The sequence below is a fragment of the Camelus dromedarius genome, chromosome 28, assembly GCF_036321535.1.
Source record: "Camelus dromedarius isolate mCamDro1 chromosome 28, mCamDro1.pat, whole genome shotgun sequence".
In the NCBI taxonomy this organism is placed as follows: domain Eukaryota; kingdom Metazoa; phylum Chordata; class Mammalia; order Artiodactyla; family Camelidae; genus Camelus; species Camelus dromedarius.
Window position 1 is genome coordinate 3595661 of NC_087463.1, and position 19555 is coordinate 3615215.

The 19555-nt window shown below is 34.9% G+C and overlaps 2 protein-coding genes across 3 annotated transcripts; both read left to right on the forward strand.

The window, feature by feature from the left end:
* Positions 1 to 634: 634 nt before the first annotated feature.
* On the forward strand, positions 635 to 8222 carry LOC116149748 (olfactory receptor 4A15). Of its 2 annotated transcripts, XM_064480285.1 has the most exons (2): positions 635 to 1534; positions 8080 to 8222. In XM_064480285.1, the coding sequence occupies exons 1-2, from the start codon at positions 635 to 637 to the stop codon at positions 8176 to 8178; spliced, it is 999 nt and encodes a 332-aa protein (XP_064336355.1). In that variant the 3' UTR covers positions 8179 to 8222. The 2 variants fall into 2 exon arrangements, with proteins under 2 accessions (XP_064336355.1, XP_031297535.2); XM_031441675.2 differs by lacking the exon at positions 8080 to 8222 and having other exon boundaries at positions 635 to 1623.
* A 10297-nt stretch (positions 8223 to 18519) lies between these two features.
* Positions 18520 to 19452, forward strand: LOC105106554 (olfactory receptor 4C3D-like). Its single transcript, XM_011000366.3, has one exon. It carries the CDS (start codon positions 18520 to 18522, stop codon positions 19444 to 19446), a length of 927 nt encoding a protein of 308 aa, XP_010998668.2. The 3' UTR covers positions 19447 to 19452.
* The last annotated feature ends 103 nt before the right edge of the window (positions 19453 to 19555 follow it).

Sequence of the window (19555 nt, forward strand, 5' to 3'; positions counted from 1 at the left end):
TTTATATTTAATTTATATTTTTATTACATAAGTGCTTAGAGATCTTTGTCTATTTTAGATAGACAGATCTGTGTAAATCCTCTACAATGTAAATCTCCAAACTACTTTTGTCTATTGACATTGTATCTTTTACTAAATCCTTAATAATTCTTTTTTTGAAATTGTTAAATATATCTCTTAGGAATTGCAATGATCTGTTAAGAAGATTTTTCCACTCATAGAGATGAAAAAATTATCTCCTTAATTGGTAAAAAGTAAAATAAACCTAGCTTTGGCATTTTTCATTAAAACTTTAATTCATTTTTATTTTTGTATCAGGTATTAGCTATATGTACAATTTTATTACCTTACAGATGGAAAGTGATATATGGCTACTTGGTTATTAATAATGTGTGCCTTTCCCATGTATGTCTCTTAATTACTTGCCTCTCCATTACTCTGAAAAAATTTGTGAGGGTAGTGGTAAGGTTTTAATCAACATTGTATGATAATATCTGAAAGTACTGGAACATAAACCATATTGATATTTGCTGAAAGAATAAACAAATTATCTTAAGATTTCAGAAGCTTACTGGTAATAATATTTACAGGTAACTTTGTCCTGATCTCTGCAATAAAACATACAGAAGATTCTATGGAACAAAGGAGGAATGTGACTGAGTTTGTCCTCTTGGGGCTCACTCAGAGCCCCCAGGGTCAGAAAATATTATTTCTTGTGTTCTTGCTCATCTACATGGTGACAATGGTGGGCAACCTCCTCATTGTCGTGACTGTGGTGGTCAGCCCAACCCTGGATTCCCCTATGTACTTCTTTCTTGGCTATTTATCATTTATGGATGCTGTTTATTCTACTACATTCACCCCAAATATGATTATAGACTTATTAAGTGAGAAGAAAACCATTTCATTCCAAGCTTGCATGACCCAGCTTTTTATAGGGCATTTATTGGGTGGTGCTGAGGTTTTACTCTTGGTGGTCATGTCTTATGACCGCTATGTGGCCATCTGTAAACCTTTGCATTATTTGACAATCATGAATCAGCGAGTGTGTGTACTGCTGCTGCTGTTGGCCTGGGTCGGTGGGTTTTTACATGCTTTAGCTCATCCTCTCTTTGTTTATAACCTTCCCTTCTGTGGCCCCAATGTCATTGACCACTTCATCTGTGACATGTACCCTTTGTTAAAACTTGCCTGCTCTGACACCTACACTATTGGCCTCACTGTGGTTGCCAATGATGGGGCAATCTGTGTGGTCATCTTTATGCTCTTACTCATCTCCTATGGTGTCATTCTGCACTCCCTGAAGAATCTTAGTCAGGAAGGGAGGCACAAAGCCTTATCCACCTGTGGCTCCCACATTACTGTGGTTGTCTTCTACTTTGTGCCCTGCATTTTTATGTATGTGAGACCTCCTTCTACCTTACCCATTGATAAATCCTTGACAGTGTTTTATACCATTATCACCCCTATGTTGAACCCTCTAATCTATAGTCTGAGAAATGGAGAGATGAAAAATGCCATGAAAAGGCTCTGGGCAAGTGTAAGAAATTGAGGTGTCAGGGATAGATATAGATAAAGATAGTGTATATCACCTATTTTCAATGAAGAATGTGTTCATTCCAGTAGAAGTCATGTGTGATTATTTAACTGTGGTAAATTTCTCCTCAGGTTTTATAACTTGGGCATGATGAAAAATATTTATTATGTGAGTATTTCAAATGATCATAATAAACTTTTAATACTTTCATAATTTCCTATATATATCTATATATATAGATATAGATATGTATTTCCTAGATAGATAGATGATAGATAGATAGTTTGAAATATATTTTTTAAGATTTTTACAATTTCCCAGGACAATATTTATAGTTTGGGGTATATAATGTCTCTTTTGAGAATATAGATTTATGTTCTACATGATGAGTTAAGCAAGAGTTAATATTGTAGATTTATTTTAGTTAGTGGAAGATTTTCTCTTTTTACTCTCTTAAATTATGTAAACTTTCTCATGATTATTAGGACTCATTGTTAGTTTTCAGATAACAATAGAGGTATGACATAAAAAGTTTATTCACTCCATTCCACACAGAGACAGCCCATATTAACCTTGAGGGATATATCTTTTTTGTGTCTGTAAGGTACTTTGCATATTTTATTTTTTTATATTGCTTAGCATGCTAACATTGAAGAATAGTGATGTTTCAATTGAGATACTAGTCATAAAGTGGTTAACTTTATAAAAATCAGCTGAATGAACAAGGTGTATATAGAGAGGAATAACCAAATCTCATTTATTTTCCCAGTTGGGTAATCATATTTTCTCCTCAAGTGGAGCAGCTTTGTTTGGATTTATATTTTCATACAGATGATCGATTCGTCTTCCCAGTGGTTTAGAATATCTGGTAATACATCTGCTCCTTTCCATATCCCTGGCTCCTTTTTTTTTTTTTTTAACTTACTGTGTTTCATAGCCTTCTACAGAGACACAAGCTCTGCCTCTCATCTGTAAACTTATCATAAACCATAATCCACAAACTTCAGCAGGAACTACAGAACTTGATACCAGGTATTTTGAGTGGTATTACTGTTAAAATAAATGCTGACTATATATGCAATTCTTGTCTCTCTTATTAATGAGATACAGATTGCTAGGTAATCAAGAGATCACTATACACTGTTTTATGTGACATATCAATCATAAAATAGTCTCTCTCTCTGAATCAAGGTTGAAATAAAATATTATCTGCCTCTAAATGGTCAGAAGCATGTGGCCAAAGAAATTTACTATTCTGCCTCCATTAGTTCATCTTGATTTATGAGGGGCAAAGTCTTTGGATCAGTGGGTAATTTTCACTAGTAAATCACACTGTATGAGAAACCTCATACCCTGACTTTTATCCCTGTTAAATGGAGATTTCTTATATTACCTCAAAGTCTTCTCAAATACAATGCTATTCACTAAAAATACCAAGCATTTGCGTTTATCAGATTTTAAGTAGTTTTTTCCTCCACTTTTCAATGTTGCTCAAGACCGAGAGTTGTGTCCCTCTTCAAAATCAGAAGTTAAATCTTTTATAATATGGTGGTATTTGGAGGTGGGCCCTTTAGGAAATGATTAGATCATGAAGGTGGAGTCCTCATGACTGGGATTAATGCCCTTTTAAAGAGACCCTAGGACCCACGACTCTTCTGCCATGTGAGGACACAGCAAGATGGACTGTCTATTAACAGGAAGGGACCTTACCAGCTAGCACCTTAATCTTGGACTTATTATCCTCCGAAACTGTGAAAAATAAATGTTTATTATTTACACCACTCAGTCTCTTGTATTTTTTATTTAGTTATTTCTTCAGCTGATGAGATAAATGTCATTATTGTGTCTGTTCATTGGTCTATAATCTCCCTGAAGTCAGGGAAATTTTCTTAATTGTTTTAGTGTTCTCTGTTTCTTGAACAATATAGAATCCACTCTATAGACTTTGTCAATTACTTGAATTCTTGGCCTATTGAAGTGAGTATTTTTTCCTGATAAATTTTGATTAACACATTCTACATTAAAGATATATAATATTGCTACAAATATTTACTCTTTGATGTTTACTATAAATATCTTAAAATTTTATGCCTTTTATGTTATAATTATGAGTGTTTTTATATAAAGATGTTATTTTAATATTCTTCTACTTTTTGATATTTTATATCACACCACTCTTGGAAAATTTCATAACCTTCCAATGATTTTATCAATTTTAACATTTTTTCAAAACAAAACTTTTCAAAACATTTTATTTTTTAACCCATCTATCATTTTTTTTATGACAAGGAAATAGCTAAGCCCAAACAGTAAAAAAAAAATAATTATTAATTTCTGAAACAATCTGAAAAATTTCTATTTAGTACCTCAAGCTTTACACCATCAAGAGGGTTCCATTTGGGGAAATTTTCCTCATCCTCCCCATCTCTTCCAAAATTTTATGATCATTTTGCAAAGTTTGAAATCTTCCCTTAAAGTATGTTTAGAATGTCATGACACTACATGTTTATTTTGAGGAAAAACTACAAATTTTAATATCTTGTGTTCCCATTCAGGGAAAAAAAAAAACATATTGTGAATGATTGATGCCTCAGTAAAAATTTGCAATCACTTTCATAGAGTATACATAAATCTTCCCTTGTGGTTTTCTTATTTAAAAAGAGGACCCTCTTATTTACATTTGACTCACATTTTCAAAAATCAAGTCAGAAAAGGTTTACTGTCTTTTCCCAGTGTGAATTACAGAACAATGCTCAAAGTCTTAGACATATATCTATTTCCAAACAATCATAGGGTTTTATCGAAAAATATATAATATGTATCCCATCATAGCTCAGATCTGTATCCAACCTCATGAGAATCTCTATGACCACTTGTACATATACTTTTAATGATATGTAGTTCTGTATCTAATTGCACCATGTGTCTATACATAAACACACGTAGGAGCGTATATGATGACACATGGATCAGTAACTGCCTGTCTGAAAGTATTTGCATATGTACATGTTTATGTATTTGATATGGTCACACACAAGTCTGTGTCTATCCATACACAGCTATTTTGCCATTCACTAGTCTGTATCTGACAACATATAAATTTAGGCAGAACTTGACTAAACAATTCTTCTCTTCCATGTGGCATAGATTGAGGTCACTCTCTGGTATTCAGCTGATTGCTGGACTTTTAAGGAGGATCCAAGATGAACTGACTTATATGAATGGTTCCTTGCATGGATGGCTATAAGACTGGGCTCTTCTGGTTCTCATTCCTTCTCCATGTAGATAAAAGGCAATGCAGACAATATCTGCCTAATGAGGCTGTCAGACTGGTAAAATGGCAGCACAGGGCCCCAAGGAGGAGGCAAAAGCTATCAGGCCAGTTAGTTCTCATCCTATGATGACATCAGCTTGAGGTCCAGAATCTCAAGCTCTAAATTCACACTGCTCCTTCACACTGAATGAAACAATCAACAAAATAAAAAGTAACCTATGGAATGGGAGAAAATATTTGCAAACCATATATCTCATAATGAATTAATATCTAAAATATATAAAGAACTTCTATAACTAAATAACAATGAGACTAACCCAATTTAAAAATGGGCAAAAATCTAAATAGACATTTTTCAAGCAAGTAGATATTTTTCATACAAATGGCCAATATGCACATTGGAAGTTGCTCAACATCACTAATCAACAGAAATGCGTATCAAAACTAAAATGAGATATCACCTTACACCTGTTAGATGGCTATGAGACTTATAGAAGACAAAACCTTTTGGTGAGGATATAGTGAAAAGGGAACTCTACTATAGTTTAGTGTGGATATAAGTTTGTTCAGCCACTATGGAGAACATTTTGGAATTTTCTCAAAATATTTAAAAAAAAAAAAAACTACCATATGATTCAGCCGTCTCACATCTTTGTATAAATCCAAGAATATAAAAGCAGGAATCTGCAGAGATATCTATGTTCATTGCAGCATTATTCACAATAGCTAAGACATGGAAAGAACCAAAATGCCCATTGATGGATGAATGGTTTAAGAAAACATATGTATATTCATTTTTGTCAAAAATGCTACTTTAATTCAAAAACTGTTTCTTTTTTCTAGATGGAAAAAATGATGGGTTAATCTAATATGGCTATATAGATTAATTTATGGAAGTTTTATAGAAAGGAATCCCTGAAAAAATAACTTTGTCCATGATCAGCCTGAGATTAGATTAAATTTGATTAGGTAAATGGATATTGTTACTAAAAGTAGGCTGGTGCAGTACCAGATTTAGTTTTTTTGCTAAGAGATTAAGTTGACTTAAATGTTGCTTTTGGATAACAGATTTTGGGAACTTCCTTGCCTTTAAGTGATTTGTATTTGCTCTGGAAAACTTTCGTCGCTTTGGTTTAGCAAATACATATTCACAGTGACCGATGATCCTATTTGACCAAGTGTTTTGAAACTTTTGGATGTTGTTGACAGACTTTCTATCACATTCTAGTTAAATCTTCCAGCAGACCTTGGGATGATTCAGAGGGCTCCTGAGGCATCTCAGAGAGAAATATTACTCTAACTAGGATTGTTTGGTATGCTAAATTACACGGGAAGCATTGTCAAATGAATGATAAGCCACCTTAGATTTTATGGTATGGATAAATGTAATTAATAGACATTCTAGAAATTATATATGTTTTCTTAAATTTAGATATGTTCTGGTATAATGTTTTCCATCATAATCTAGTGTTATCTTAAAATATTTTATGTCACGGAACCTTGATTAAGCTTCTTTGTCAAAAACATTGTAAAGAGATAGTCAATATTGTCTTCTTTAGTCTTTCATCATTCATAGAAGTAAAGTTCATGCTTTGTAAAATTACTTCATTTTCAAGAATATTCATAGAATGAACTTTTTGACAAGTACAGGTTTCTGATAACATTTAAATCATACTGATGAACTGGGTAAGATTTTTTTTAAATCTAATGAAATCAGTTTCATAAAATTGTTATCAAAAATGATTAATTACTTAGGATGGGATAAACTGATGAATATGGTTATAATTTTTTTTAATTTTGTCTGAAATATTACTGACTTTCAATCTATGATTTCCAAATGCAGGCAGATCTTTCCTCTTAAGCTAATTATGATTTGTAGCTACTTTATTATACATTTGTAAGTAAAATTGAAATATTTATCCTCTCTCTCTTCCCAATTTCTCCAAAATTTGGAAACTTTAAGGTTCCTAGCAGGTTTATCATGTAAATAAGGAAAGCTACCTCATGACTGGTGATATTTTGGGGGACTCAAAAGGGGAGGAATTCACCTAAGTCCGTAAGGCAAAATCTTTGACAAGCCCTTTGCATGGCTTTCCTAGTCCTGAAAGGCCTTTTAAAAGTTAAGGTTGATCCATTTTGAGTTCATTTTTGTGTATGTATAAGGGACTGTTCTAGCTTCATTGATTTACATGCTGCTGTCCAGTTTTCCCAACACCATTTGCTGAAGAGACTGTCTTTATTCCATTGTACATTCTTGCCTCCTTTGTCAAAGATTAGTTGACCAAAAATTTGTGGGTTCATTCATTTCTGGGCTCTCTATTCTGTTCCATTGGTCTATATATCTGTTTTTGTACCAATACCATGCTGTCGTGATGACTGTAGCTCTATAGTATTGTCTGAAGTCTGGGAGAGTTATTCCTCCAACCTCTTTCTTTCTCTTCAGTAATGCTTTGGCAATTCTAGGTCTTTGATGGTTCCATATAAATTTTATTTTGATTTGTTCTAGTTCTGTGAAATATGTCCTGGATAATTTGATAGGGATTGCATTAAATCTGTAGATTGCCTTGGGGAGCATGACCATTTTAATAATATTGATTCTTCCAATCCAGGAGCATGAGATATCTTTCTATTTTTTAAAGTCTTCTTTAATTTCCTTAATCAATGTTTTATAGTTTTCTGTGTATAATTCTTTCACCTCCTTGGTTAGATTTATTTCTAGGTATTTTATTACTTTGGGTGCTATTTTAAAATGGATTGTTCCTTTCCTTTCCTTTCCTGTTAATTCATCATTAGTGTAAAGAAATGCAACTGACTTTTGTACATTAATCTTGTAACCTGCAACATTGCTGAATTCTTTGATTAGTTCTAGTAGTTTTTGTGTGGATCTTTTAGGGTTTCCTATATATAGTATAATGCCACCTGCATATAATGACACTTTTATCTCTTCTTTTCCAATTTGGATCCCTTTTATTTCTCTCTCTTGCCTTATTTCTGTAGTTAGGACTTCCAAGACTATGTTGAATACAAGTGGTGATAGTGGGTAGCCTTGGCTTGTGCCAGATTTTAGTGGGAAGCTTTTGAGTTTTTCACCGTTGAGTACTATGCTGGCTGTAGGTTTGTCATATATAGCTTTTATTATGTTGAGATATGTTCCCTCTATACCTACTTTGGTGAGAGTTTTTATCATAAATGGATGTTGAATTTTATCAAAATGGACCAAAGACTTAACCATAAGACAAGTTACAATAAACCTCCTAGTAGAAAATATAGGCAAAACATTATCTCACATACATCTCAAAAATGTTCTAAGGCAGTCTACCCAAGCAATAGAAATAAAAGCAGAAATAAACAAATGGGACCTAATTAAACTTATAAGCTTCTTCACAGCAAAGGAAACCATAAGCAAAACCAAATGACAACCTACAGAATGGGAGAAAATTTTTGCTAAAGATGAAACTGACAAAGGCTTGATCTCCAGAATATATAAGCAACTCATATGACTTAATAAGAAAAAAACAAACAACCCAGTCCAAAAGTGGGCAGAAGACCTAAACAAGCAATTTTCCAAGGAAAACATACAAATGATCAAGAGGCACATGAAAAAATGCTCAATATCACTAATTATCAGAGAAATGCAAGTCAAAACTATGATGAGGTATCACCTCACACCAGTCAGAATGGCCATCATTCAAAAGTCCACAAATGACAAATGCTGGAGAGAGTGTGGAGAAAAGGGAACCCTCCTACACTGCTGGTGGGAATGCAGTTTGGTGCAGCCATTGTGGAAAACAGGATAGAGATTCCTCGAAAGACTAGGAATAGACTTACCATAGGACCCAGTAATCCAGCTCCTGGGCATATATCCAGAAGGAACCCTACTTCAAAGAGACACCTGCACCCCAATGTTCATAGCAGTACTGTTTACAATAGCCAAGACATGGAAACAGCCTAAATGTCTATCAACAGATGCCTGGATAAAGAAAAAATGATATATTTATACAATGGAATACTATTCAGCCATAAAAGATGACAACATAATGCCATTTGCAGCAACATCGTTGTCCCTGGAGAATGTCACTCTAAGTGAAGTAAGCCAGAAAGAGAAAGAAAAATACCATATGAGATTGCTCATATGTGAAATTTAAAAAAAAAAAAAGAACATAAATACAAAACAGAAACAGACTCATAGACATAGAATACAAATTTGTGGTTGCCAAGGGGGTGGGAGGTGGGAAGGGACAGACTGGGAGTTCAAAATTTGTAGATACTGACAGGCATATGTAGAATAGAGAAATAAGATTATACTGTGTAGCACAGGGAAATATATACAAGATCTTGTGGTAGCTCACAGCGAAAAAGAATATGACAATGAATATATGTGTGCTCATGTATAGCTGAAAAATTGTGCTCTACATTGTTAATTGACACAACATTGTAAAGTGACTATAACTCAATAAAAAAAATCTTTTTTAAAAAAAGTTAAGGCTGAGACTACTTATGAAAAGTTCTAGCATAGTCAATTCAAAAGTACCTTTGTGATCAATTCACTTATGTAAGTAATCAGTCCAAAACTCATTAACATCAGACTTCCAAACACATTAATTTGCAAACAAATTAATTTTAATTGGCTAGTTTGTAAAAATGAGGGAAAATTTAGACAGCAAATATGTTTTAGTGGATGTTGACTTCTGATGCTGTTACTTGTGGTCTGCATTTACTTTCTAAGCCTTGTCTCTCAGAACATTCCTTGTTCTCATGCTACATAGTTGTAAAATTTTTTTTGAATTATTAAGAATGGCATTCTAGGTCATTTCTGAGGCTTACTTCAACAACCTATCTTTGAATGAGCACCAGCTGTCCCACGACCTGCAATCAAGGGTTTATGTAAGCTGGAAAAGGCACATTTTAAAGGACCGTTTCCAACCTAGATAAAAGGATCCTTATAGGTCTATTAACTAGCTCATGTGCAATGAACCTGAATGAAATTGACTCTTGGATTCATACTTCCCATTTGACAAGGACCTCTGCATTGGATTGGCCTGTAGAAGGGCCTGCTGACCCCAAAAGACATCCACACCATACTAAGAGTAAGAATACAACAGTGGTGGTCAGGTGACCGAGGATTCTGGACCAGGCCTATAAGACCTATCATTCTAATCTAATTGAACTCATTACTAAATATTTGTCTCACTAACAACTTGAAAATATATGGTTCTACTTCTATTCATACTGTTGCCCCCAATGTTTAGGATAGAAAAAAAATTTTAATGGAGCTGTCACAGAGTATAACTGCAGAGTATGTCTCAATGCTTGCTTTAAGTTTGTTTCTAAAAGTACATGTACAATACTTAAGTGACAATTGGGTATAATTGATAAAATGTATACCTTATATAAAATGTTTCCTTGTCAACATACCTCTGTTATTGTTTGTTATGTCTAATTAGTTTTCCCCAAAGTGAATAACTAGGCAAATGTGTGTGTGTGTGTGTGTGTGTGTATTAAGTATGTCTAGAACCAAGGGACATGATTGAATAGGGGGCAGGAGTAAACACAATGGCTTTGAGAGACATTTGTTTTAATCATCAATACATTCTATTGTAAGATTTACAATCAAAAGCATAAATGATTTTTAAAATTGCACATATTAATGTATGGAGAAGTCATCTTGGCTTATACATGGTTTAACTTTAATTTTACTGACCAGAGGGGCTTGTTTTGTGGCCTTTAGGATATGCATTTTGTATCTGCTTAGGCCATTGAGGAGGGAATGCATTTGAAATTCAAAATGGAGTAGCTGTAGTTCAGACATCCACGGTAAAACTAGGTGGCCATTGTGGATGAGATTTCAGACACTTTCTGTATTATTGAGAACTTGAAGTTTATGAGCAGTGTCAAACTCAAGATGCCACTCATCATTCTCAAAGCAATGTCTGCTGGGAAATGACAGCTGCAATTTTCCAAGATCTCCTTTTGTAACCATTAAGTTTTTAGACAATGAGATTGCTTTAGATCATATGTTAGCAGAAACAAGGAGACTTGTGTAATGACCAATAGCTCCTGTCTTGTATAGGACAATACCATATCAGAAGTTAAAACCTACTTAAATAAAGTAGACAACTGGCTACCTGGCTATAAGTTTCTGCCAAATTTCTAGGTCCAGACTGCTTTTCAAGCTTATTTTCCTGTGTTTCTCAGGGAATGAGATCTATTTTGTCTATTAAAGTTTCAAATATCACTCCTCAAACAGCTTCTAACTGGATCTGTTGATAACAAATTGATGGACTGAGGGACTGAGGTCTTAATCATACTGGACTTGGATGCAAGTCTTGGAACTCAAGAATATTTTCAACGCAATGTGCATTCTCCAAATTGAGGCAGGACTACGTTCCATTTTAGCAGGAAGTGGCCAGAGTGGTCATCGATGCATTCCCAGAAAGATTTGGAAAAGTAAAATAGGATTGGGTATTGAAACCCAGTCCCTGTAAGTCTGAGTTCCTCTGCTGAATTTATGTTTAACCTCTATCAAACTGTTATCCACTTTCATGTCCAACACCTGTTCTCCTCAGGATTGAGGAGTATCAACAAAAGGGGAATATGTTACTGAGTGGGACCCTATGGGGCCTCCTGGGACCCTATGGGGCCTCCTGGGACAAATCCTCCCCCCACATCCTCTGAAGAGGTGCATTAGCATCTCTCTGAAGGACCTAGATAACAGTATTGATACTCTTTTCCCGAGATGTTTTACAGATGCTAAAATCACCATGATCTACTTGGTGATGATTTGCACATAACCCTCAGGACTACTGCAGCCTAAGGATTTACAGTGTTAACCCCTGTGGCACTGTCCTGTTAGCTCACCATCAACTGATCATGACTTGTGCACCAGGTGATAACATTCTTTGCAACAACCTCACCATAACCTGGACTTTAAAATTGCTTTCCTGAAACCCATCAGGGAAGCTCAGGTGTTTTGAGCACTCACTTCCTGGAAATCTTGCTTGGCACCCTGCAATAAATGCTGTACTTTCCTTCATCGCAGCCTGGTGTCATTAGGTTGGCTTTACTCCTGTGGGCAAGCTGACCCAGGTTGGCTCCTTAGCACTCCCACCTCACATTTGTTTTGTTCTTTGTGCCCTGTAGTTTTATGTGTCTGTGACCAGCAGCTATTTTTCCCATGGATAAACCCATAGCAGAATTCTATGTATTCCCATGTTAAAATCCTATTACCTACACAATAAGAAATTCAGAGGTTAAAAATGCCATAAGAATGTTATTAAACAGGAATGCAATTTCAGATAATGAATGACCCAATATGAAGATTTTATTTCTATCATGATCTTTACATTTTCATATTTTATTATTTCAAAGCCTTCCCACACCTCTCACCTGACACTGACAGCACCTCTGCAAGGTAGATATAGTTAGGATTTCTCCTATTTTACAGATGAAGAAAATTGAACTTCAGAAAAGTTAAACTGTCTGAGACACCGCTAGTCTTCAGGTCTGTATTTTTCTAAATTCAGATTAATGCTCTTTCAAGCACTTCAAATGATATCAGGAAAAACACAGCATTTCATCAGACCCTCTCTGGTTTTGTAGTGACTGAAATTTTCCCCTTCCTAATTGCAGAATTTTATACGTCTGTGTGTATAAGCGGTTGGAATTCAGAAAGCTGTATGGCTTATTGGTATCTAGGATAGAGTGGAATATATTATAGAAAAGAAGATGCCCGTATCCTCTTGGCACACACCTGACATACCTAATATTTAAAATTATGCTGGATTTCTTGTTCTGTTGGGTAAAAATTGTCAGTGATTTAAAAAATTGATCACACTGACTTTAAGCAGATATGAAAATATTAAAGTGTTCTCAAGTTACCACATCATAAAATTAAAATTCAGTGTTCCTATTTTACAGAAAAAAATGGAGGATCAGAAAGGTTAAATAACTAGACCACAGAAAATGTAAGTTAGATTTGAGCCCAAATATACTTCCCCACATTGTGTGAACTTTTTGTGTACAGAATTCCTTGGAACTGGTATTTGATTATGGTTTAGTATATAAAATATTTTTTATTATATGCCATTAGATGTGACACTTTATTAGATTAACAAATATTAGTAGCAATTAAATGCAGATGCTTTTCAAAACCAAACAATAAAATATATTCCTAAAACGATTTCACTATTAGGAAGATGACTTTACCCTTAGTCCCTTGAATATGGAATCCCCTTTGACAATTGTTTCAGGAGATTATTTATAAGGGATATAACCCCCCCCAATAAAACAAAAGCAGGTATTATTAGTCCACAGTTGTCAAAGAAAAAAATTCTCAGCTAAACAACTTATCTAACTTATCAGACTTTGTTGTGAATTAATTTTGACTCTTTCCAAAAATGAAGTCTATTAGCAAAATGCAAATGTATGTAAGTCATAGATATGTTTATAGTTTCCTCTTTTGACAAAAAGGCCCAGCCTCCCACTTTATGGATACCACATATTTTATTGAAGAAATAATGGGCTCAGTGATGTAACAATATTTATCAAGCATATTACGGTTATGAAAATGTGATGGAGAGTAAGAACACTAGCTTCAGGATCAGGAGACATGAGCTTTACTTCACACTATGCCATCATCTTATTCCATAACCTTAAACAGCTTCTCTTATTTCCACAAGTAGTTTACTTAGGTAAATTTGAAGATGTTTCCAAATTCTGTAATTCTGCCCAAGCCAAAATGTTTATTGTCATCAGTACTGTTAGATTGTTCCTACGTCAATTAGAACTAAAATTAAAAGATTTATGAGAGCACAGCTCTCACTTCCTAAAACTTTTCTATTTCTGGCAAACAGGAGATGTCCCTTTGTGATAAAAGTGCCTTTAGATTGGACTAGACAATATAAGCTCTGCTTTTGAGTGCTTAGTTATTTTGAGGACATGATTCTCTGCCTAATGAGATGCATGAAGCTGCCATGAGAACACTTTGGCAGGTACCCAGCTTTTGTGAAATTAGTCCCTGAACCTATAAAACAAGAAATCATACCTCAGCTGGTTTCTGATCAACTGTGATAAGATTCACATATAATTTGTCCTGCTCTCTCATGCTTGAGAACCTCTTTTGCTGTTATCTCCAGGGTTTTAAACCACTCTGTCTTTGGATTTGTATTCTGGAAACAGACTTGCCTGGTGTGGCTCCAGAGACTCCTCTTTTGAAAAATTGTTTCATGGACAATATTCACTGATTTAGACCTAACTCTTATCTCTTTGCATTTCATGGGCAACTCTAGGACTTGGGGAGCTAGACTAGACAGGTGTAAGTGTTCTAAAGCCATCTCTCTCTCCATCACTGTATTTATTTAAGTAGAGGCTGAGACGACCACTTTATGGGCCATTGTGAATGGATCTTAATTTTTTATGATGTTGAGAATGATGACTTTACACATACTAATTGTCTTATCTGAGTCTTTCATTCCGCAGTTGAAGACAAGTTCAAGACATTTTCATGATGACATGTCAGGAAATCTCATATTCCTTATTGTTCTTTAGACAGTTTCAAGTCCTCATTTAGACTGTTTTTGGCACTTGCTATCACAGATATTACTATGGCACTTTATTCTAAAGAGTGTAGTCAGACCAGGTTTGACACATGCTGCTCACAGTGATCCCATTCTCTGGAGGAATCCAGAAAATAAATTGTTAATGTGAAACTTATTTTTCTTGTTATTAATGCAAGCATATTTGAACATGGTCAGTGAGTTTGTGCTATTTGGGAATATTTACAAATTGAACTGGATTAAATTAATTTGAAAATAATTTCAAATGTCAATATTTATTTATTTTAGTAGATAATTATAATAGGCTTCACAGTTGGTGGCAAAGTAAACTTGCCATGACAATAATTAAAGGTTGTAAAACAATAATTTAAAGGTAAGTATCCTGGCCCAGTATTTAGTGACCTGGCTACTTATTTTGCCTTAGCAAACGGCATTCTGATTCCTTGTCTTCTATTTACTTGTTATAAATTGTGGATATAAAATTTATTCTTTTGCATTCCACAGGATATTATGAAATTAAATTTAAATGACTGCAAAAAGTGCATTCTACCATCTCTGAATATAACTGAAGACTAGAATTATTTACATGATCATGTTAATCTAATTCCAGAATTGGTACAAGATACAACCAATTTGAAAGAGTTCTGTAAATTTTACCTTCTGTGAAATGCCAATATTACAATAGGGCTTGTAATTTTCACTTAATGTGCATCTGAAAATAAGTATTTAAACACTATAATTTGTATAAATTATAGACTGATTAAAAACAAAATATTATAATAAACATTTTTCAGAGAGTTACCTACATAAATCATTAATTTACAGAATATTATGCAGACTTAATATTAAGCTCATTTGGTATCCAATATCTAAATCCATAAATGGTCAACTCTTTTTTAATATTTAAATAAACTTATTTATTTATTTATTTATTCTTGATTTAACATCCAACATTTTAAAAAAAAATTTTATTAACATTTTTATTGATTTATAATAATTTTACAATGTTGGGGCAAATTCCAGTGTAGAGCACAATTTCTCAATTATTCATGAACATATATATATTCATTGTCACATTTTTTTCCTCTGTGAGCTACCATAAGAACTTGTATATATTTCCCTGTGCTATACAGTATAATCTTGTTTATTTATTCTACATTTTGAAATCTCAGTCTATCCCTTCCCACCCCCTGCCCCCTTGGCAACCACAAGTTTGTATTTTATGCCTTTAGTCTATTTCTATTTTGTATTTATACTTTGTTTGCTTTGTTTTGTTTTGTTAGATTCCACATATAAGCGATCTCATATGGTATTTTTTTTTCTCTTTCTGGCTTACTTCACTTAGAATGACATTCTCCGGGAGCATCCATGTTGCTGCAAATGGTGTTATGTTGTCAGTTTTTATGGCTGAATAGTGTTCCATAGTATAAATATACCACATCTTCTTTATCCAGTCATCTGTTGATGGACATTTAGACTGTTTCCATGTCTAGGCTATTGTAAATAGTGCTGCTATGAACAATGGTCAACTCATTCTGTTTTTCTGTTGTCATAATGTTTTGTCTTCATGTAGACATAATGAGGAGTTCACAATTAAAGAGGAATGCTGTAAGAATTCTCTGAACTTCAGTTAAGTTATGTGAAATAATTGAGTTGTTGGCAAGATCTGCTAATGATGGTGAAATACCCGAGGCCCAATTAGCCACAGCTAACAAACTTCAGATAATTGGCCTAAAAACAGGAAATGTGGTAGCACTTTTAAGGTTCAAGAGAAAGGCCTTATCCAATGGTACTACTTAGGAATCAGCAAACCAGATTTGTAGCTGGCTAGTTGCTATTTTTCATCTTATAACTTTCTTTCTTTCTTGGTGAACTATCAACTTCCTGGGGCCTGAGCCATGGAGCTATGACAGACAAGTTCACAGGTAAGATTATTTTTCCCCAAGAAATCATATAATTACAGATGCTCAGGTTTAAATGGATTTACAAATTATATAATCACTGCTCATCCTCATCAATCTGAGTTTTCAATGAAAATTCAGCCTGAAAAACATTAAGAAAGATAGACTCAACTACAATACTACCAATTCAGAAGTAAAAATTATTTGGGGTCTTTTTTTCTTATTGATATGTGTTTAAATTAGTTAGAAGAATAATATAGTTAGTTAGAATTAAATTAGAATAACTATATAATTCAAATTTGTATCCAAAATTTTCCCAACTCATAGTACATCAGAATTTTCTTATGATACTGCACAATTTTTTAAAAGACCTCTGTTAAAAACACGAGTCAAGGAGATGCACTATATTTTAATTATCCATTTGTCCAATGTTGAGTATTCCATTTAATGTCTACATTTTCCACAGCTCTTAACACATTTAGTTAAACATATTTGTAAATAATGGTTTTCCTCTTTTGAAAAGACTTTCCTTTAGAATTTAATCCTAGAAAGAGTATTGTGGAGCCAAAGGAAAAAGAAAGAGTAATGTTTACTTCTTCATAAAGCTCTTTTATCCACTTATCTTTGAAAGGAAAAGACATATTTTTACTAGAATACATTTTATTATGTTTTCCCTTCTCTTTGGGAAATTTATGTCCCCAAAGTTCCTCATTCTATTAGTAATGCAGTATCTTGTAACCAGGAATGACAGATGATGGATGCTTTGAGAAAATGGGAGAAGGAGGCATGAGAATGCCTGTAGCAGAAACAAAGGAGTGGGAAGCTCATTCACATCATGGAGGGATGAGTTACTGAGTTTTGTTAATGAAATTTCAGGGAAGGGATTACTAAAGACACTTCACATGGACAATTTTTATAACTTTATGTTTACACACATATTAATATATTAGTATACACAGTCAGTATCCAATAAATATGTGTTGAATGAATGAACTTTTAATAGGTACTTATAGTAATAGATTTTACATGTGTTTGTGCTATGTGTATATGTATTCATGTGTGTAATACACTACATATCGCTCTGTCTTATCTGGAAATTGATTTCTTTTTGTTCTCATAATAAATTTTTGCTTTTAGAACTTTGAAAATAAAGATTTCCTTACTTGACAGATCCTCCATGTACTGAACACTTACACGATAGTTTCTTTAATCCAAGTCTACTGTTCTGTAAACTTATTGAATATGTCTCTGTCATTGAATATGGAACAGAATTTTGAAGAATAAAAAAAAATACCAATTAGCAAACACTACAGTTATCTTGATAATAAAGTGACCCAATAACATACTCATTCCTAGTGGCAATTAATATTTTCATATTACCTGATAAAGTGTGCCAGAAAGTATTAACCTGGAAGGCAGCTTTCTTTCAAATGTTTATTTGTGTTTCTCATAAAGTAGAGAGTAATGATAAACAGAGCAGGAGGATGAGAACACCTGAATTCCTGGTAGATTTATGGCCTGAAGTAGAAGGTGTATTCTCACCCATGGAGAATGGCAATTCACCAAGCACTTACTCATCACCTAACAGGTTTCAGGCAGCGCAGACATGCCAGGCAGTATGGTAGGTGCAGTGAGGAAACACACCTGAAATAGCTTATGTGTTCTGGTAGGTACCAGGGAGAGCCTGTTGCCCACTACTTATATACATTTCCCTAAACTGCCTGCTTATGGGAGATACATATTCATGGTGTCTTTCTTTCCACACTTAGAGCTGAGGGTTCAGATGTGAATACTCGTGGAAGAGGAACTATCTCTTGCCTGTGTGCAACACCTCTTAGCTTACAAGATACAACTGACAATAACAGTGTGAAGCCTCACAGACACAGAGGAGGGATCAAAATCATAGGACACAGAACTGATGTACCAGAGACACATGGAGTTGGAACCAGAAAGGGAATCCAGATCTCACATAGACAGCCCAGGGTTTTCTCAATAAATTACCCATCAAATGTTGCCCTATGTATGTTTTACAGGTGACAGGTACTAGGTGTCTGAAGAGATGGAAACATCATGGAGGAAGTAAGAGAGAACTGAAACAAGCACTGAGGCAGGAGTGTCAAGGACGTGCTCCGCAGGAACAGTGACTGCTCTAGTTTTGTATCAGATACTCAGACCACAATCCTTTTATGATTAATGAGTATCATTCCTTATTCTTGTAGATAATTCAGGCCCCAGGAAGGTGTAACTTGCTGAATGGACCTCCTCACCCCTCCCAACAATGTAACTGAATTTCTTCTCTTGGGACTCACACAGAATCCACACTTGCAAAAAATACTTTTCATTGTCTTTTTGCTCATTTTCCTATTCACCCTGCTGGCCAGTCTGCTCGTGGGCATCACCGTCTCCCTCAGCCCCACACTTTCAGCTCCCGTGTACTTCTTCCTCACTTACTTGTCCTTAATCGACACCATATATACATCTGCCACCACCCCAAAAGTGATCATTGACCTGCTTTACCAGAGGAAAACCATCTCCTGGGGTGGCTGCATGACTCAGCTCTTTGTGGTACACTTCCTGGGAGGATCAGAGATCATCATCCTGGTTGTCATGGCCTATGACCGCTATGTGGCCATCTGCAAGCCTCTGCACTACACAACCATCATGCGCCTTTGGCTCTGCCAGCTCCTGGTGGTGGTGGCCTGGACTGGGGGGATCCTACATGCCACTGTGCAGGTTCTTCTCACTGTTGACTTGCCCTTCTGTGGTCCCAATGTCATTGACCACTTCATGTGTGACTTTTTCTCACTGTTAAAACTGGCCTGCAGTGACACTTACAAGCTTGGCATTGTGGTGGCTGCTAACAGTGGGGGCATGTGCTTACTGATTTTTTTCATGCTACTTATCTCCTACATAGTCATCCTGAGCTCCCTGAAATCCCGTGGCGCTGAAGGACGGCGTAAAGCTCTGTCTACATGTGGCTCTCACTTCACAGTAGTGATGCTCTATTTTGTCCCTTGTATACTCACCTACACATGTCCTGTGGAGACTTACCCTGTGGACCTGTTGATGAGTGTGTTCTTTATAATCCTCACTCCCGTGTTAAATCCTATCATTTACACAGTGAGAAACACAGAGGTGAAAAATGCCATGAGGAGTTTGTTGAAGAGGAGAGTAACTTAGGTTGTTCGTGATGCCAAGAATGTGATGATTTATATACATAGGAAGAATTATAACATTGTAAATTTTGCAGATCATTGGCAGAAGAAAAAGACTCATAAACCAGCATTTG

Coding starts and splice junctions, on each gene's coding strand:
- LOC116149748 (XM_064480285.1), top strand. CDS start 635: ATGGAACAAAGGAGGAATGTGACTGAGTTTGTCCTCTTGGGGCTCACT. Junction 1,535..8,079: donor ATGCCATGAAAAGGCTCTGG/GCAAGTGTAAGA, acceptor AGTAGAAAATAT/AGGCAAAACATTATCTCACA.
- LOC105106554 (XM_011000366.3), top strand. CDS start 18,520: ATGGACCTCCTCACCCCTCCCAACAATGTAACTGAATTTCTTCTCTTG.